At 35.8% G+C, this 16,977-nt stretch overlaps 1 protein-coding gene and 1 long non-coding RNA gene across 2 annotated transcripts in view; both read right to left on the bottom strand.

Moving 5' to 3' along the window:
- The window catches only part of LOC123540394 (proteasome inhibitor PI31 subunit-like), a 38,559-nt gene that overhangs the window by 4,267 nt on the left and 17,315 nt on the right, over positions 1-16,977 (bottom strand). Inside the window, exon 4 of the mRNA XM_045325389.2 lies at positions 5,526-5,708. Within this exon, the coding sequence (XP_045181324.2) occupies positions 5,526-5,708 (183 nt within the window). The remainder of the gene's footprint in view (positions 1-5,525; positions 5,709-16,977) is intronic.
- LOC128549529 (uncharacterized) lies at positions 11,247-16,972 on the bottom strand. The gene is made up of 2 exons (XR_008367779.1): positions 16,118-16,972; positions 11,247-15,954 (listed from the first exon to the last, which is right to left on the bottom strand). It is a non-coding gene; the product is annotated as an uncharacterized LOC128549529 (long non-coding RNA).

Genomic DNA, 16,977 nt, shown 5'->3' with positions numbered 1-16,977 from the left:
TATATCTATACTAACATATATAGACTAAACACATGGTTCAGGTGAGCTAAAAATGCTGTCATGACACACTGTTCAGGAAAAAAGAATAAAATCTTTAATGAACTTTGATGCCTTTTTTAAGGCATGCTGTTGTGATGTTCTGAAAGCTACTTATTGCATTATTTGTCAAAGCAAAATATCTCTTTTACTGTAGAAAGCATGACATATAAGCTTTTTGAATTGGTTCTTACTATTTAGATGAAAAAAACATATCTAGCTTTGTCTCTTTCTCACCAGAGACAAGTATACCAAATAAAATACAAATGAGAAATAAAGCAATCTTGTTAGTGTGAATAAGGCAATGTTAACAGAGCTATTCATTTTGATATCTCAAACTGAGGGTGACAATTCCTGATCAACAACTTACTTGGGTACTAGATTTATTTTTACTGTTATTTTCATGTTTCCACCACATGGCAAGTAACAGCTTTACCTAAATAAGTTGTCTGTGACTGCTGTGAGACAAGTAATGTGAGATAAGACACATTTTAAATGTTTCGATTTTGGGAATTATAGGTATAAATGAAGTCAACAAAATTAATGTGATATAAAATAAAATAAAACAAGGAGCTGCGTTCAATAAACGCTTGATGCCCCCGGTGGCATCCTTGTCGATACAAAGCAACCTAAGTCCAAAACAGTCAAGGGCAAACTGAGGTCAGGGGATGTTTTAAGATGAGGAACAGTCACAGGTTACATCTGTATTAGTATCAATTCATTCTGTCAGCGGATGATGCTAGACGAAACGGTCCCATTGGTTAACCAAGAGATGGCCCATAAAAGCAACCTTAGTCCAAAATGAAGTCAAGGTCAAACTGAGGTCAGGTGATGTCTGAAGATGAGGAATGGTCACAGGTTACATCTGCATTAGTATGAAGTCATTCTAGTAAGGGGTATTGATGCTAGACGGAACGGTCCCATTTGGTTAACCTCGTACGGACGGACAAACAGGACAATCACTCTATGCCTCCCGCATCAGTAGATGCCGGGGGCATAAATATCTAGTTTTAGCTTTGGAATGGAAAACTTACATTAAATTAGAATTGTGTCCATAGGGCACGAATGCCCTACATACTGTGCCATCTCCTAAATAGCAAAATATTTAGTACAGACCCTCTTCACATAAAGGATGTACGACTAAAAGTTTGAAGCAAATTGTATTCAGACAATGTTCACTGTCATGCATCTGAGCAACTTTGAATCCATTCCTTCAAAAAGTTTATGAAGAGTTGAACACACCAAATTTCTTCACTATGGCCTATTTTCTTAAATTAAGGAAGGGCCACGATTCTAGAAGAATTAGGCACAGAAAAAAGTCCATTATTTATGGTCATCTTCACATCAAGGTTCTTCATCTGTGAAACTTTCAAGTATATCCTTTCAATAGTGAGAGGAGTTGGACACACAAGATTTTTCTCTATTTTCCATATAGCCAAACTATCAAAGGGCCATAACTTTCGTAAAAATAGTAACAGCAAAAGCTCCTTCCTTTATGGTCATCTGCACATCAACCTTGTTCAGCAGTGAAAGTTTGAAGCAAATCAGGGAAGAGTTGGACACACAAGGTTAGACTATTCAACAGCCTTGTCAAATGAATGAATATAAAAATTGAAAAAGGGGAATAATTCTGTAAAAGTAGAGTTATGGAACCTGTGCACTGCATGTCAGATCATGACAGTGAACAAGTTTGTGAAGTTTCAATCCATTCTCAATAGTGGGTACTGAGATATCAGCCTACATACAAAAACTTAACAAAACATTTCTAAGTCGAACAAGGGTGCCAGAATGTCACAATATACGCCCGTCACAGCAAATTTCTTTACACTAGCACCTGTATTTGCAAAATAATTTCGAGGGCTGAGCGCAAAACTATTGTATCTTGTTCTTTATTTATATACAGTTACAATAGTTTCGCGCTCAGCCCATTTTGTGGTTGTTTACAATGTTTTTTTTAGTAACTATTGTAAATTCTTTTGTTTTTCTTAGTCCACAAAAATACTCCTTAACAAGTAGAGATAACTTAAAATACACCTAAAATTTGAAAGAAGCATCTATGTTGTACCACAGAAAAGTGGTCTTGGTTTTTCCCTATGGTCAATTATTAAAAAGTTACAATGTAAGTTATTTATAGTAACAACTAAGGGAAGTAAATTAAACAAAAAAAAAAAAAATCCGCCCCTCCCCAAAAAAATCCTAACCAGGTAAAGATAGGTCAAAATATACCTTAAAACTGGATGTAACATGCATGTTGTACTACAGAAAAGTGGTCTCGATTTTTCCCTACGACTAGTAATGAAAAAGTTACAATATAAGTTATTTATAGCAACAGTAAAGGGAAGTAATCCTAAAGAAGGGACCTGCACATGACACTCCATCTCATGATGGTGTACAATCGTGCCAAGTTACATCAAAATCCCTCCATGCATGAAAAAGAAATGCTCCGACAAGTCATCTTGTATCTGACCTTTGGCCTCTAAGTGTGACCTTGACCTTAGACCAAGGGACCTGTTTCTTGCACATGACACTTCCGTCTCGTGGTGGTGAACATTTGTGCCAAGTTCATCAAAATCCCTCCATGCATGACGAAGAAATTATGCTCCACAAAGTCTGTGACGCCGCCCGCCCGCCAGGGCGTTTTCCCCTAATATAGAGATGGGACCTAAAAATTTTAAAAATTTATCTTACATATTTTTTAAGAGTGAAATGATAGCTAAGTGCACCAAATTACCAAACATTTTAAGGTTTTCCTCCTCTCTATGTAAAAATAGAAATTTTTCATATTTAAAAAATGGCTTTCTCAAAATCTTAGCAAAACTCTTGATTGACGTTTTCAATGGTTTTAAAACCTCCCAATATAGTCTGTATTAAAATTCTCCACATCTACATAATTCAATAGAATATAGGTTTAAATTTTGGTCTACTTTCACACTTGGAAAGAGCCTATACTGAACTTTCTTTGTCTTTTAATAAAGTCAAAATCCAAGACTAGCCAAGATCAAAACAAAAGAAAAAAATCGAGTGGGGAAAAAGAAGGACTGCCTTTATTATTAGCTTACCAAAACCATACCAAAAATGTACCTGAAAGAAGTAATTATTAAAGATTTTATAATGTAAACAAACCCCTACACCATTTTGCCATCAAATTTTATCATTCAAAGAAAGCACTCAATTCAGGGGATAATTGTTGAACATTTTAAATAAGAGGCCCTGACGAAATCTTTTTTTTTAGGTTTGTAAGCAGTTTAATTGTAAATTAAGTTGATACTGAAGTTACCCCCCTTTCCTTGTTTACAAGAATAAATTTAATACCTTGTAGTTTTAAGGGTAGCTGAACAGTAACGAAAATCAAAGTAATCTCCATAATATTATGCTTTTTCAGCATTTATTCGATTTTCATGGAAAACAATGATCGTGAGATTTCCACCCAGAAACTGTTGAATTGCTAAAAATACATTGCAGAGTCATTACCTATCAGTTACCTAAAAATGTTGTACTTACAACCACTACCTTAAAATGTTGTGATTTCATTTGATGACTTTTTGTGTTACATTATTTGCAGCAAAGTACACCTGATAAGTATGAGAAAATTCTTCAAAATGACTAAAACATAAGAAGCAATTCGAAAACGATCGATTGAAATGACAAATATAACCAGTCTGGCTACGTTGTTACACAAACGTGATATCAATTTAACTTTTTTGAAATTTTTCATTGTTGGAGATATACATTTTATGTTTTTTTAAATTTAGTATCTAAATTTTGAGTAAGCCAATGTATCATCATTGGGAACAACAAATAACTTTGGCCTAAAGATCAAATCTTAATAACGTTGCTTAATGCCGTAAAATTTCTTTATAAATGGAATTTATGCATTATTTTACTTTATTTTCATGCACTACCAAACTTTCTATCAGGGCCTTACTACAACTTATAAAATAACTGTCAGTGTAAGCCATGAGAAAAGCGTGCATATTGTATATTGAATTCAATGAGATTTAAACAAACGTAGGTCATATTTTGTCTGCCTGATCACTTGTTGTTAAAAGGACCTATTTGATTTTTCTTTCACTTTTGACCAATGTTTTATGTTGGCTTCAGTTTATTGGTCAATTCAGAGTTGTTCCCCTTAGATTTTCTTGGGTAGGTACCATCTCTACATAATACGTTCCATTTTTCAAACAGGCGTATAAAAAGGGGCATAATTTTGTAAAAAAAAAAAACCCGAACAAAATACACTTATGGAACATGTGCATTTTAAGTCAGTTTATCAGGGTGAATACGTTTCAATCTATTCCAACAAGTGGTTACTGTGATACCAGCTTACATACAACAAGAAACGCGGCAATGCCACGAAACCAGGTTTTCAACACTTTTCATAAGAATAAAAAAGTATACTGAATCCCAGCGCACCACTTTAAAGCAAAACCCTAACCCTAACCCTAACCTAACCCTATTTTTAGTAACAATGACCTTAACCTTGATCCCAGAAACCCCAAAATCAATCCCAAGCTACAACTTTATATAAGTTTTCTATACACCAAGTTTCATCATGATAGCTCATTCCTAAGTTAAGTTATTGACCGGAAACCCTTTATCTATTTTAAGTAACAGTGACCTTGACCTTGACCCCAGAAACCCCAAAATCAATCCCAGCCTTTGTCTTGATATAAGCAACATACATACCAAGTTTCATCATGATAGCTCATTCCTAAGTTAAGTTATTGACAGGAAACCTTTTTTCTATTTTAAGTAAGTGACTTTGACCTTGACCCCAGAAACCCCAAAATCAATCCCAGCCTTTGCCTTGATATAAGCTACATACATACCAAGTTTTATTCAAATATCTTTACCAAAACAAAAGTTATTGACCGGGAACACCAGTTTGACGCCGCCATCCGCCCGCCCACCCGCCCGCCCGACCAACGACATACCCCAATCTAATAACTCAACCTTGTTAAAAACTAAACCAAATTGGGACGCCGATACATGGGTGAGTCCAAAAGCTCTACCTATTCTTTGAGTAGTTGAGCTATGAACAAGTGCTCCATAAAGTAAGGTATTATGTCAAATATATCAAAGATATAGGACATAGGAGGAATGTGGGGTGGTCTGAAGGAGGGGGTCATTTGGCAGTGGGCAAGGCTTGGGGCCATGGAAGCAAGGAGATTTAGTGCAGAGAAGATAACAAGATACTAAGACACAAGAAACTAAAAGTGTGGTAAAACAGTTAGGGGGAGTAACGTTGGTTGTTGCACTCTGTACATCATCTCATCACCCCCTACCTATATTCCCTAATTTATACTCTGAAGACAATCCCTAGAATAGTTTTTAAGCTTTGCTCCAGACATGAAATATGACCAAGAGACAGACATGTGGCATGTGGCTTGTGCCATCATATAATACATCCAGTGTTTCCAAAACAGGCAGATAAAAATCAATATTGTTCATAAAGTCCATTTTTTGCCAATTAACTGAAGTTAACAAACCATTCAGGAGTTGGCCTGGGCCTTCTACTTCCTGTGCCTGGTACCCGCAGGGGATCATGATCATCTCTCTGTCTAGAGTTATTGCCCCTCCTTGATGTTCCTGCCTTTGGACTGGAAGGCTTCAGCTCATCAAGAATTTCCTTCTTGAAATGTTTACACAACTCACTGACATGCCTCAATGCACTGAAAACAGAAATAGTGTCAAATGGGAACAGAAATTACTTTCTCTAAGTACCAGTATCAAATTCCACAAGGACTTTCTGGGCTTTTGGTAAGTCATGTTTAATTGAGTCCATCTTCAATCATACTTTTTGTGTAGTTGTTCTGATAGTTAAATGACATTTGTCAATTTGTTAATAACACTGATTTATGACAAAAAATGACATGACAGATTTATATAACATTCCCTTATAAGACCTTGAAGTCAATCTGGTGTGTTCATGCAATCAAACAGAACTTAGTAACCTGACTTATCCAGCAAGGAAACCTTACTTATCTGGTACCTGGTTCTTAAGGAATCTTGACTTATCTAACACCTTGTTAAAATTTAAGGAATTCTGACGTATCCTGCAGCTCACGGGTTTTAGATTCCTTCAGAATTTTTAGATGTTAATATGCTAAACATGGAAAACAGAGTTAAACAATTAAGACTAAATCACATGCATAAAAGTTTTTACAACTAGTGTCCTATGTATATGAAACATAATTTTGTTTGTCTATCTGATGTTCATAATTATGGCACTAGATCAAATAAGTTTAATTTTTCCTTCACACACTACAATAGTTCATGTAATGGTACTTTCTTTGTTAATGGCACAAAAGACTGGAATAATCTGCCAGATAGTGTAAAGGGTATCAGAAACCCGTCCTTGTTTAAATCTTCTGTCAAAAGCCACCTTGCAACTAAATGGAAAGCTCAAATTGAAGATTGCTTTTTATATTTCTAATTTTATGGCTGTTTGACACTAGCTTATTAACTTAATTATGATATAATATAAACATTTTGTGATAGTGTTTCTAGTCTGTAGTCCTAAACATCTCATACTTAGAGAGTATATATATATATATATTTTTGTATATATATTTTTCTTATGACTTTAAGGTAGTTCTGCAGTTTGGATCGAAATTTTTTCTACAATGTAGAATTTGATTAAACTCTGAATTTTCAAAACCTCAGGATATACCTAGAAAATTCAGCAAATAAAAAGGATGGGGTCGTGTGCTTGATTTTTTGCTAGGCTGACTTGAAAGATTTTGACCTCACGCATTTTTTCATAATGGGAGTCTATGGAAAATCATAACTTTCAAAACATTTTCGCGAATAGAAATTTTTCTACAATGCAGATTTTGATGAAACTTCTCACGGTTGTAAATAAACATATGGCCTATAATGTGATGATATAAAATGTATAGGTCAGTGTGCTTAATTTTGACATATTTGAACATGATTAAAGTGAACCGAATATTTCAAGCTAATTTCAAAACATTATTTTGAATTATTTAACGTGACATATGTTTTAATATCATATTTTGACATTAGAAATATAGTAACAGTGCCATTTTAATAAATGTACTCACAGGTTGTCATTAATTCATAAAATGATTTTTATTTCCGTACGCCGAATCCAAGCTTTATTCTACGTTTTCCGGATAAATGACGTTACGCCATTACTTCCGGTTTATCAAACGTGCAGAACTACCTTAACTGTCGTAGGTATATGATTTATGATTTACTAAATTAGATTTTTTTACTTCTCAGATTCCATCTTATTCTTTTTTGGTAAACTGGACCCCATTGGAAATAAGCTTTTGAGCTTAATGGGTTATCCATGCAACCATAGATCATATTTGTATAACCCAAGTTTATCAAACACAATACGAAAATATGCTCTTAACCTATTTACTGCTCTTAGTAGTTATTCTTTTATTTTTTACTCTTGTTTTTAAGAATGCTGAACTTGCAATTATCAAATTTAATCCGTGCAATAGAAATGATGTTATTTTATTTAAATGCCTATCTAATCTATTTTAGTTGTTAATAATATTTTATTTTGTTATACTGTATAATATGTGCTAATGTTTGTGATCTATGTAATTGCAAATATAAATATACTAAGGAAACATGACATATCTGGTACCAGGCTCTTAACATCTTCAAAGTCTGTCTGTTTAATTATATTAACAAAGTATAAACATGTCTGGAAATGTCTTTCAAATCTCAAACAGATAAAAGAGAACTGGTCATAGGGCTTATGACTATAAAAAGATAGTAGGCCACTGAATGGAATAACATACTTTTTCTTATCTTCATGTTTCAACAAAGCTTGAAGCTAGAGGTTACCCCTATATACCAAGAAGTTTTACTGTATTTCTTTGTTGAGGTCATGTTGGGTTTAGAGTGTAGGTCACTAGGCAACTTTGCACTGTATTTTGTACATTATTCCCTGACTGGGAGAATCTTATCATAGAATTTGGACGGCTGTCTGTGAATCAATTTGATGCCCTTATAGGTGTAGTAACAGAGGGTCATACCTGCTTAACCATACATCTTTCATCTTAGTAGTGAAGCTTCCAAAGAAGTTTTTTAGAATTACAGCAAGTAGTTCTTTAGAAAAAGCTTGTACAAGATATGTGCATCTCCTCTGTGGAATGGAGCTTCCAATGAAGTTTAGCTGTATATCAGCCAATGGTTGCTGTATATCAGCCAAAGGTTGCTAATGAATACTCTGTTACAAGGATAGCACTAGTTTACTAATGTTGAATAATCAAACTACTCATTGAAAATCATCTGACCGGAACATGAAGACAATATGCTTGTCTCGTCTTGACAGTGACATGCTTTGAATTACTAATACTGCTGAATTCTAGCTAGTGGCTGCTGAAAAATACTCCAGACATGGATGACTTTACAGTTTACCAATGTTGAATAATCAAAAGACAATAACTCAGTGACAAGTCGGCCCACCAGAACATGAAGATTATATGTGTATCTCCTCTTAGCAGTGAAGCTTACTATGACTTTTCAATGAATTCCAGCTATATATATATATATAGTGAGGAATACTCCTGACAAGAAATTATGACAGTAGATTTGTGTCTATATTCGATTTTTATATTATGTTCAATAATCGGACACATATGCATCTAGTTGATTATGTTTCTGTTCGAATCATTTTCATGTTACATAAATTTTGTTCCATGATAAAAACAAAATGTATTTGATTATCGCACAGACTTTGTTTTTAACTGTTTATATGTCCAATAATCGAAGACATATTTGATACATTACTATATATGCATTCAATAATTGAAGACATATTTGGTACAAGCTTCTAAATGTGTGTCCAATAATTGAAGACTTATTTAATGCATATGTGTCCGATTACTGAACATAATATATAAATCAAACATAGACACAAACTTACTGCCATATAAGAAATGGTACTATAGAATACTATGTTGAACAATCAAAGGGCAACCGAAACATAAAGAAAATAGTGTATCTCCTTTTGAGAGTGAAACATCCTATGAAATTTCACTGAACTCAAGCCAATGGTTGCTGAGGAATACTGTAAAATCATTTAATTTCGTGGGCATGAAATTTCATGGTTTTGGTCAAAATGGCAATTTTGTGGGGATATGAATTCGTGGATTTCACCTTTTGAACATAAAATGAATGGACATGTTACTTGTTTGTTGGGATTAAGTTTCGTGGACTGACTCAACCACAAAAACCACAAAAATTAGTCCCCCAAAAATATGAATGATTTTATAGTACTCTGGACAAAAAAGGGTGGTATAGTATACTAATGTTGAATAATTAACAGGTAACAACTCAGAGAAAAATCATCCAACCAAAACATTAACATAATATCCACATGTTGAAGTTTTACTGAATTGAAGTTTTACTGAATTCCAGACAAGGGTGGCTGAGGAATACTCTAGACAAGAAATGGTACTACAGCATACTGTTGAATAATCAAATCTGACCGGAACATGAAGCTTCCTAAAAAATTTAGCTAAATTCTAGCCAGCGGTTGCTGAGGAATACTCCAGACAAAAAGTGCTGCTATGGTATATTAAAGTTAAACGATCAAAAGGCAATAACTCAGTGAAAAAGGAATAGGTTACCCGAATGATGCTCCCCGATGCATGTGCTTGTCCAAATATGGGGAATAACGTATTAAAAACCAAATAAAAAACAAATGGAGATAATAACAAGAAAACCAATTAAAGCAAGGGGTAATTTTTGCCTCTATCATTTTGTGAAGTTTCAATGAAATGCCATTAATGCTTTTCAAGTAATGCTTTGGCCAAACCTTATTTTGTATAATAAAGGGAGATAATTCAAAAACTAGGTAAAGTAGAGTTATGGTTCATTGACACTGCACTTCCCATCAATGGCCTCTATCATTTTGTGCAGTTTCAATGAAATTTTCAAGTAATGCTCTAGACCAGCCTTATTTTGTATAATAAAGGGAGATACAAGTAATTCAAAAACTAGGTAATGTAGAGTTATGATTCTTTGACACTGCACTTTGTCTCAATGGCCTCTATGATTATGTGAAGTTTCAATCGAATGCCATAAATACTTTTCAAGTTATACTACGGACAAAAGTGTGACTAACGGACAAAGTGGCAACTATATGCTCACCCTTAGGGGAGCATAAAAATCATTTGACTGAAACGTGAAGATAATTATGTGCATCTCCTCTTGGGAGTGAAGCTTTCTATGAAGTTTTGATAAATTTCAGCCAGTGGTGGAGATATACTCTGAACAAGAATTGTAGATGGAGGGACAAAGCAGAGACTTAATGCCTTTGGGAAGCATAAAAATTGATTTTAAAAACAACAACTACTTTGGAGTTTGGCAGGGTAGGGTCAGCGTTGGGGAGGGAGTGCACGGTGGATGAGGCATACTAAGATACAGTACCTAAAAATTTAACAGAAAGTGAATAATTACCAAAAACATAATTATATGGATCTTCCTCAATTGGTTTTTAGACATTGTGTAAAGTTTGGAAGTCGTAGCTGTTGTAATTAAGGAGCTGGAGAACAAAAACAAGAGGACCATGATGGTCCTGAATCGCTCACCTGTCCCCACGTGACCAAGTTTTGAACTGAATATGATGTCGTTTTTTTCTATTATTTGACACAATGACCTAGTTTTTGAGCTCATGGGACCCAATTTTGAATTTGACATAGATATCATCAAGATAAAAATTCTGACCAATTTTCATGAAAATCCATTGAAAAATATGGCCTCTAGAGAGGTCGCAAGGTTTTTCTATTATTTGACCTAATGACCTAGTTTTTGAACACACATGACCCAGATTTGAACTTGACCTAGATATCATCAAGGTGAACATTCTCACCAATTTTCATGAAGATCTAATGAAAAATATGGCCTCTAGAGAGGTCACAAGGTTTTTCTATTATTTAACCTAATGACCTAGTTTTTGACTGCACATGACCCAATTTTGAACTTGACCTAGATATCATCAAGGTGAACATTCAGACCAATTTTAATGAAGATCCATTAAAAAATGTGGCCTCTAGAGGTCAAAATGTTTTTCAATTTTTAGATCTACTGACCTAGTTTTTGACCGCGATTGACCCAGTTTTGAATCTGACCTAGATATCATCAAGATGAACATTCAGACCAACTTTCATACAGATATCATGAAAAATATGGCCTCTAGAGAGGTCACAAGGTTTCCTTTATTATTTGACCTACTGACCTAGTTTTTGATGGCACGTGACCCAGTTTCGAACTTGACCTAGATATCATCAAGGTGAACATTCTAACTAATTTTCATGTAGATTCATTCAAAAGTATGGCCTCTAGAGAGGTCACAAGGTTTTTCTATTTTTAGACCTACTGACCTAGTTTTGGACCGCACGTGACCCAGTTTCGAACTTGACCTAGATATCATCAAGATGGATATACAGACCAACTTTCATACAGATCTCATGAAAAATATGGCCTCTAGAGAGGTCACAAGGTTTTTTTCATTATTTGACCTACTGACCTACTTTTTGAAGACATGTGACCCATTTTCAAACCTGACCTAGATATCATCAAGGTGAACATTCTGACCAATTTTTATGAAGATCCATTCACAAGTATGGCCTCTAGAGAGGTCACAAGGTTTTTCTATTTTTAGACCTACTGACCTAGTTTTTGACCGCACGTGACCCAGTTTCAAACTGACCTAGATATCATCAAGATGAACATTCAGACCAACTTTCATACAGATCCCATGAAAAATATGGCCTTTAGAGAGGTCACAAGGTTTTTCTATTATTTGACCTACTGACCTAGTTTTTGATGGCACGTGACCCAGTTTCGAACTTGACCTAGATATCATCAAGGTGAACATTCTGACCAATTTTCATGAAGATCTTGTGAAATATATGGCCTCTAGAGAGGTCACAATGTTTTTCTATTTTTAGACCTGCTGACCTAGTTTTTTACTGCACGTGACCCAGTTTCGAACTTGACCTAGATATCATCAAGGTGAACATTCTGACCAATTTTCATAAAGATCCCATGAAAAATGTGACCTCTAGAGTGGTCACAAGCAAAAGTTTACGCACGCACGCACAGACGGACGAACGCACGGACGGACGACGGGCGATCACAAAAGCTCACCTTGTCACTTTGTGACAGGTGAGCTAAAAACCACAAACATTAATTCAGCTATCTGTGACCATGACCTTTCAACCACTGACCCCAAAACTGATAAGGGTCTTTGTCAAGTGGTACTTAGTTCGAGACTAACAATCAAGAAACCATTCTGTCCCAGAAATAGTAGAGATCCTCCTCAAATGATGCCTAGTAATCACATAAAGTTTGAAAACTGTAGCTAATGTACTTTGCGACTTGGAGTCCAGAAAAGAAAAAAAATTACCAGAACTTAAGTCAGGTCCCTGATACAGAAATTGATGATGGGTATAAAAGAAATTTTAATCCCTTCAGTGAACTGTATCTTTCTATCTTCATAAGCCTTATATTCAGCTACGTTGTTTTTCATTTAGACATTTTAAAGTCACTCACCAGAAGAGGACCTTTCTTATCTTGCTTTTGACCAAGTTTGATGAGCATTCTTTAAGAAGTTCATGAAAATAAAAGTTAATTAAAGGTTTTCTTTCTACACATGTATATTTTGCTGTGACAGCCCAAAAATACATTACCATTAAAACAAACCTCAAGATTAATTTTTTTTTTCTTCTATTTTTAGCTGTAGGGAGGACCTTACAATGAAGCTAAAGTAAGTTTGATGAAGATTCATCAAGCAGTTCACCAGAAGTTTTTTTATTTTTAGCTCATGTGGCCCCTAAAAGGTGCAAGGAGCCCCCATTTGAATAAGTTTGGGAGATGACCTTACAATGATAAGGACCAAGTTTGATGAACATCCAGCCAGTGTCTCATGAGATGTCATTTTAAGGTTTTATTCTATTTTTACCTCTAATGAACCACTAAAAGAGCCAAACATCCCCCACCTGAACCACGTTGGAAGGGATGCTACAAATCAAGTTTAATGAAGCTCCAACAAGTTGTTCATGAGAAGAAGTCATTTAAAGGTATTACAATTTTTAGCACTAGCGGCCCCTAAAACAGGCTAAGTGCACCCTTTTGAACAAATCTGGTAGAGGACCTTGTAATGATGCTCCTCACCAAGTATGATAAAGATCCATTAAAAAGACCATACAAAACAAGTGAATGAAGTACTGCCATGCAATACAAAGTCCCCTACTGGAAGGCACCTAATTTTCTCTACTGCAGTATAACATAATGAACTGATATCTGTCAATGATGTATAAACAATATTGTACTACATATACAATATGTTATAACAACACACTTGGATTAAAATGTGCATATATAAAAACCCACAGTTCTTTTAATATTGAATTTTTTTGGCAGATTATAAAAACGTTATCATGTAAGTTATTTATAGTAACAACAAAGGGAAATTAATCTTTAAAAAAAAAAAAAAAAAAAAAAAAAAAAAAATCTATATAATATAAGTCCACAAGAAACTCTTTACCGGGTAGAGATAGGTCAAAATACACCTAAAAATTGGATGTAACATGCATGCTATACCACAGAAAAGTGGTCTCGATTTTTTTCTATCGCCAGTAATAAAAAAGTTACAATAAAATCTATTTATAGTAACAACAAAGGGACGTAATTCTAAAAACAAGGGTGCCTCATGGTGGTGAACATTTGGTCCAAGTTACATCAAATCCCTCCATGCATGAAGAAGAAATGTTCCATACAAAGTCATTCATGAATTTGACCTTTGACCTCTAAATATGACCTTGACCTTAGACCTAGGGACCTGGTTCTTGCACATGACATGTTGTCTCATCCAGGGGAATATTTGTGCCAACTGATATCTAAATCCTGCTTTGCATGACAAAGTTACAGACCGGACAGGAAAAAAATCCTCTTGACCTTTGATCTCAAAGTGTGACCTTGACCTTTAAGCTAGGGTACTGGGTGTTGCGCATGACACGTCGTCTCATCATGGGAAACATTTATGCCAAGTAATATTGTAATCCCGTGATGGATGACAGAGTTCTGGATCGAACAGGGAAAAAAACCTTATTGACATTTGACCTCCAATTGTGACCTTGACCTTTGAGCTAAGGGTCTGGGCTTTGCGCACAACATGTTGTCTCATCATGGGGAACATTTGTGCCAAGTAATATTAAAATCCCTTCATGGATGGCAGAGTTATGGATGGGACAGGAAAAAAACTCTGTTGACCTTTGACCCCCAATTGTGACCTTGACCTTTGAGCTAGGGGTCCGGGATTTGCGCATGACACATCGTCTCATCATGGGGAACACTTGTGCTAAGTGATATTAAAATCCCTTAATGAATGTCAGAGTTATGGACCGGACACGAAACAGACCCTGTTTATGCTATGTTAACATTTGACTGCTAAGTGTGACCTTGACCTTTGAGCTAGGGGTCTGAAAGTTGTGCATGACACATCCTCTTATTATGAGGTACATTTGTGCCAAGTAATATTAAAATCCCTTCATAGATGGGAGAGTTATGGACCGGACAGGAATGAAGCCTTGTTGACCTTTGACCTCCAATTGTGACCTTGACCTTTAAACTAGGGGTCCAGGTTTTGCGCATGACACGTCGTCTCCTGATGGGGAACATTTGTGCCAAGTACTATTAAAATCTCTTCATGGATGGGAGAGTTATGGACCGGACAGGAAAAAAGCCCTGTTGACCTTTGACCTCCAATTGTGACCTTGACCTTTGAGCTAGGGGTCCGGGATTTGCGCATGACACATCATCTCATCATGGGGAACATTTGTGCCAAGTAAAACTAAAATCCCTTCAAGGATGGGAGAGTTGTGGACCGGACAGGAAAAAAGCCCTGTTGACCTTTGACCTCCAATTGTGACCTTGACCTTTAAGCTAGGGGTCCAGGTTTTGTGCACGACACGTCGTCTCATCATGGGGAACATTTGTGCCAAGTAATATTAAAATCCCTTCATGGATGACAGAGTTATGGACCGGACACGAAATTGCGGACGGACGGATGGACGGACAGACGGACGGACAGACGGACGGACAGACGGATGGACGGACGGAATGACGGAAAAGTGCATTCCTATAGTCCCCGAAACTGGTTTTCAACCAGTAGGGGACTAATAAGTTTGATAAGATCCATCAAGCAATTTATGAGAAAAGATTACTTAAAGGCATTTCCATTTTTAGCTATAATAGCCCCTAAAAGAGGCAATGTGTCCCAATTTGAACAATTTTAGAAGAGGATCTTAAAATAATGTTCCAGACAAAGTATGATGAATAAGTCTTTTAAAAGGTTTTCTATTTTTAGCTCTAGCAGTGCCTTAAAGTGGCATAATGCGCATCTTACTACACATGTTCTGTTTCTGGTGAATGTTTTATTAAAGCAATTTTTGATTGCTGTGCATTTACATATTTTTACTTAACTACAATGCCGCATGAGTATTTGAAGTTCATACTTTAGAAATAAAGAAATCGGATTAATAAAATAACAATTATTTTCTTCAATCACCTACACAGTGATCTCCCTTACCTATATTTAGGGATTTCTGAAGTTGAATGGAAGCAACTCCTGGGTGCAGTTTGACTTTTCTTAAAGGGACTGTCCCACTCAAAATAAGAAAAGTCATATTTGGAAACTTATTATTTCTTACCATAGGATGACACATGCCCCCGATGGCACTTTGAATGAATAGTTATGGCCGATGTTAGAGTTTAGGACTTTTGACCTACGGACCTGGGTCTTGCGCGCAACACGTCGTCTTACTGTGGTACACATTCATGCCCAATAATTTTAAAATCCATGCATGAATGACAAAGATATGGACCGGACACGCCCATCAATGCACTATCATGAAATATGACCTTGATCATCTAATTGTGACCTTGACCTTTGAGCTACGGACCTGGGTCTTGCGCGCGACACGTCGTCTTACTGTGGTACACATTCATGCCAAGTTATTTGAAAATCCATCCATGGATGACAAAGATATGGACCGGACACGAATGCACTATCATGAAAAATGACCTTTAATGTCTAAGTGTGACTTGACCTTTGAGCTACGGACCTGGGTCTTGCACGCGACACGTCATCTTACTGTGGTACACATTCATGCCAAGTTATTTGAAAATCCATCCATGGATGACAAAGATATGGACCGGACACGAATGCACTATCATGAAAAATGACCTTTAATGTCTAAGTGTGACCTTGACCTTTGAGCTACGGACCTGGGTCTTGCACGCGACACGTCGTCTTACTGTGGTACACATTCATGCCAAGTTATTTGAAAATCCATCCATCGATGACAAAGATATGGACCGGACACGAAAATTGCGGACAGACTGACAGACAGACTGACAGACCGACAGACGGTTCAAAAACTATATGCCTCCCTTCGGGGGCATAAAAATGCATATAATTCCACTTTACAGGACAAGAAATGCCTGACAATAAGGGAATTTTATATGAAAGGCATCCACAAGCCTTTCATAATGCTTAAAGAATTTTTTTATCAGACAACTATTGTTAAAGATATGGCAGTTTGAAATTTAAGAAAATGTTGAAGGACGTCAGACAATGGACGCTGGACCATCAACTGATACTAATAGTTCACTTTGAACAAAGTTCAGGTAAGCTTATAAAAAGAAGATTTAAATGAAACACACCTTAACTGGCAGCCTGCTTTGACCAACAAATTAAACAGGTTCCAAGGGTGTTAGATAAAACAGGTTTTACTATATTGTCTTTTTTTATGCTTCAAGACAATTAACTATTATTATCAAAGCAACAAAGTTTCATAGTTTGTATAAATAGTACATATTCAAAAAAGATTATCATATTTCGAAACATTAATTTCATAAAAGAAATAACTAAAACCCAAATGA

This window comes from Mercenaria mercenaria, chromosome 16 (assembly GCF_021730395.1).
Source record: "Mercenaria mercenaria strain notata chromosome 16, MADL_Memer_1, whole genome shotgun sequence".
Lineage (NCBI taxonomy): Eukaryota > Metazoa > Mollusca > Bivalvia > Venerida > Veneridae > Mercenaria > Mercenaria mercenaria.
Note: the sequence above shows the minus strand (reverse complement) of the source record. Positions and strands in the feature narration are given on the sequence as shown.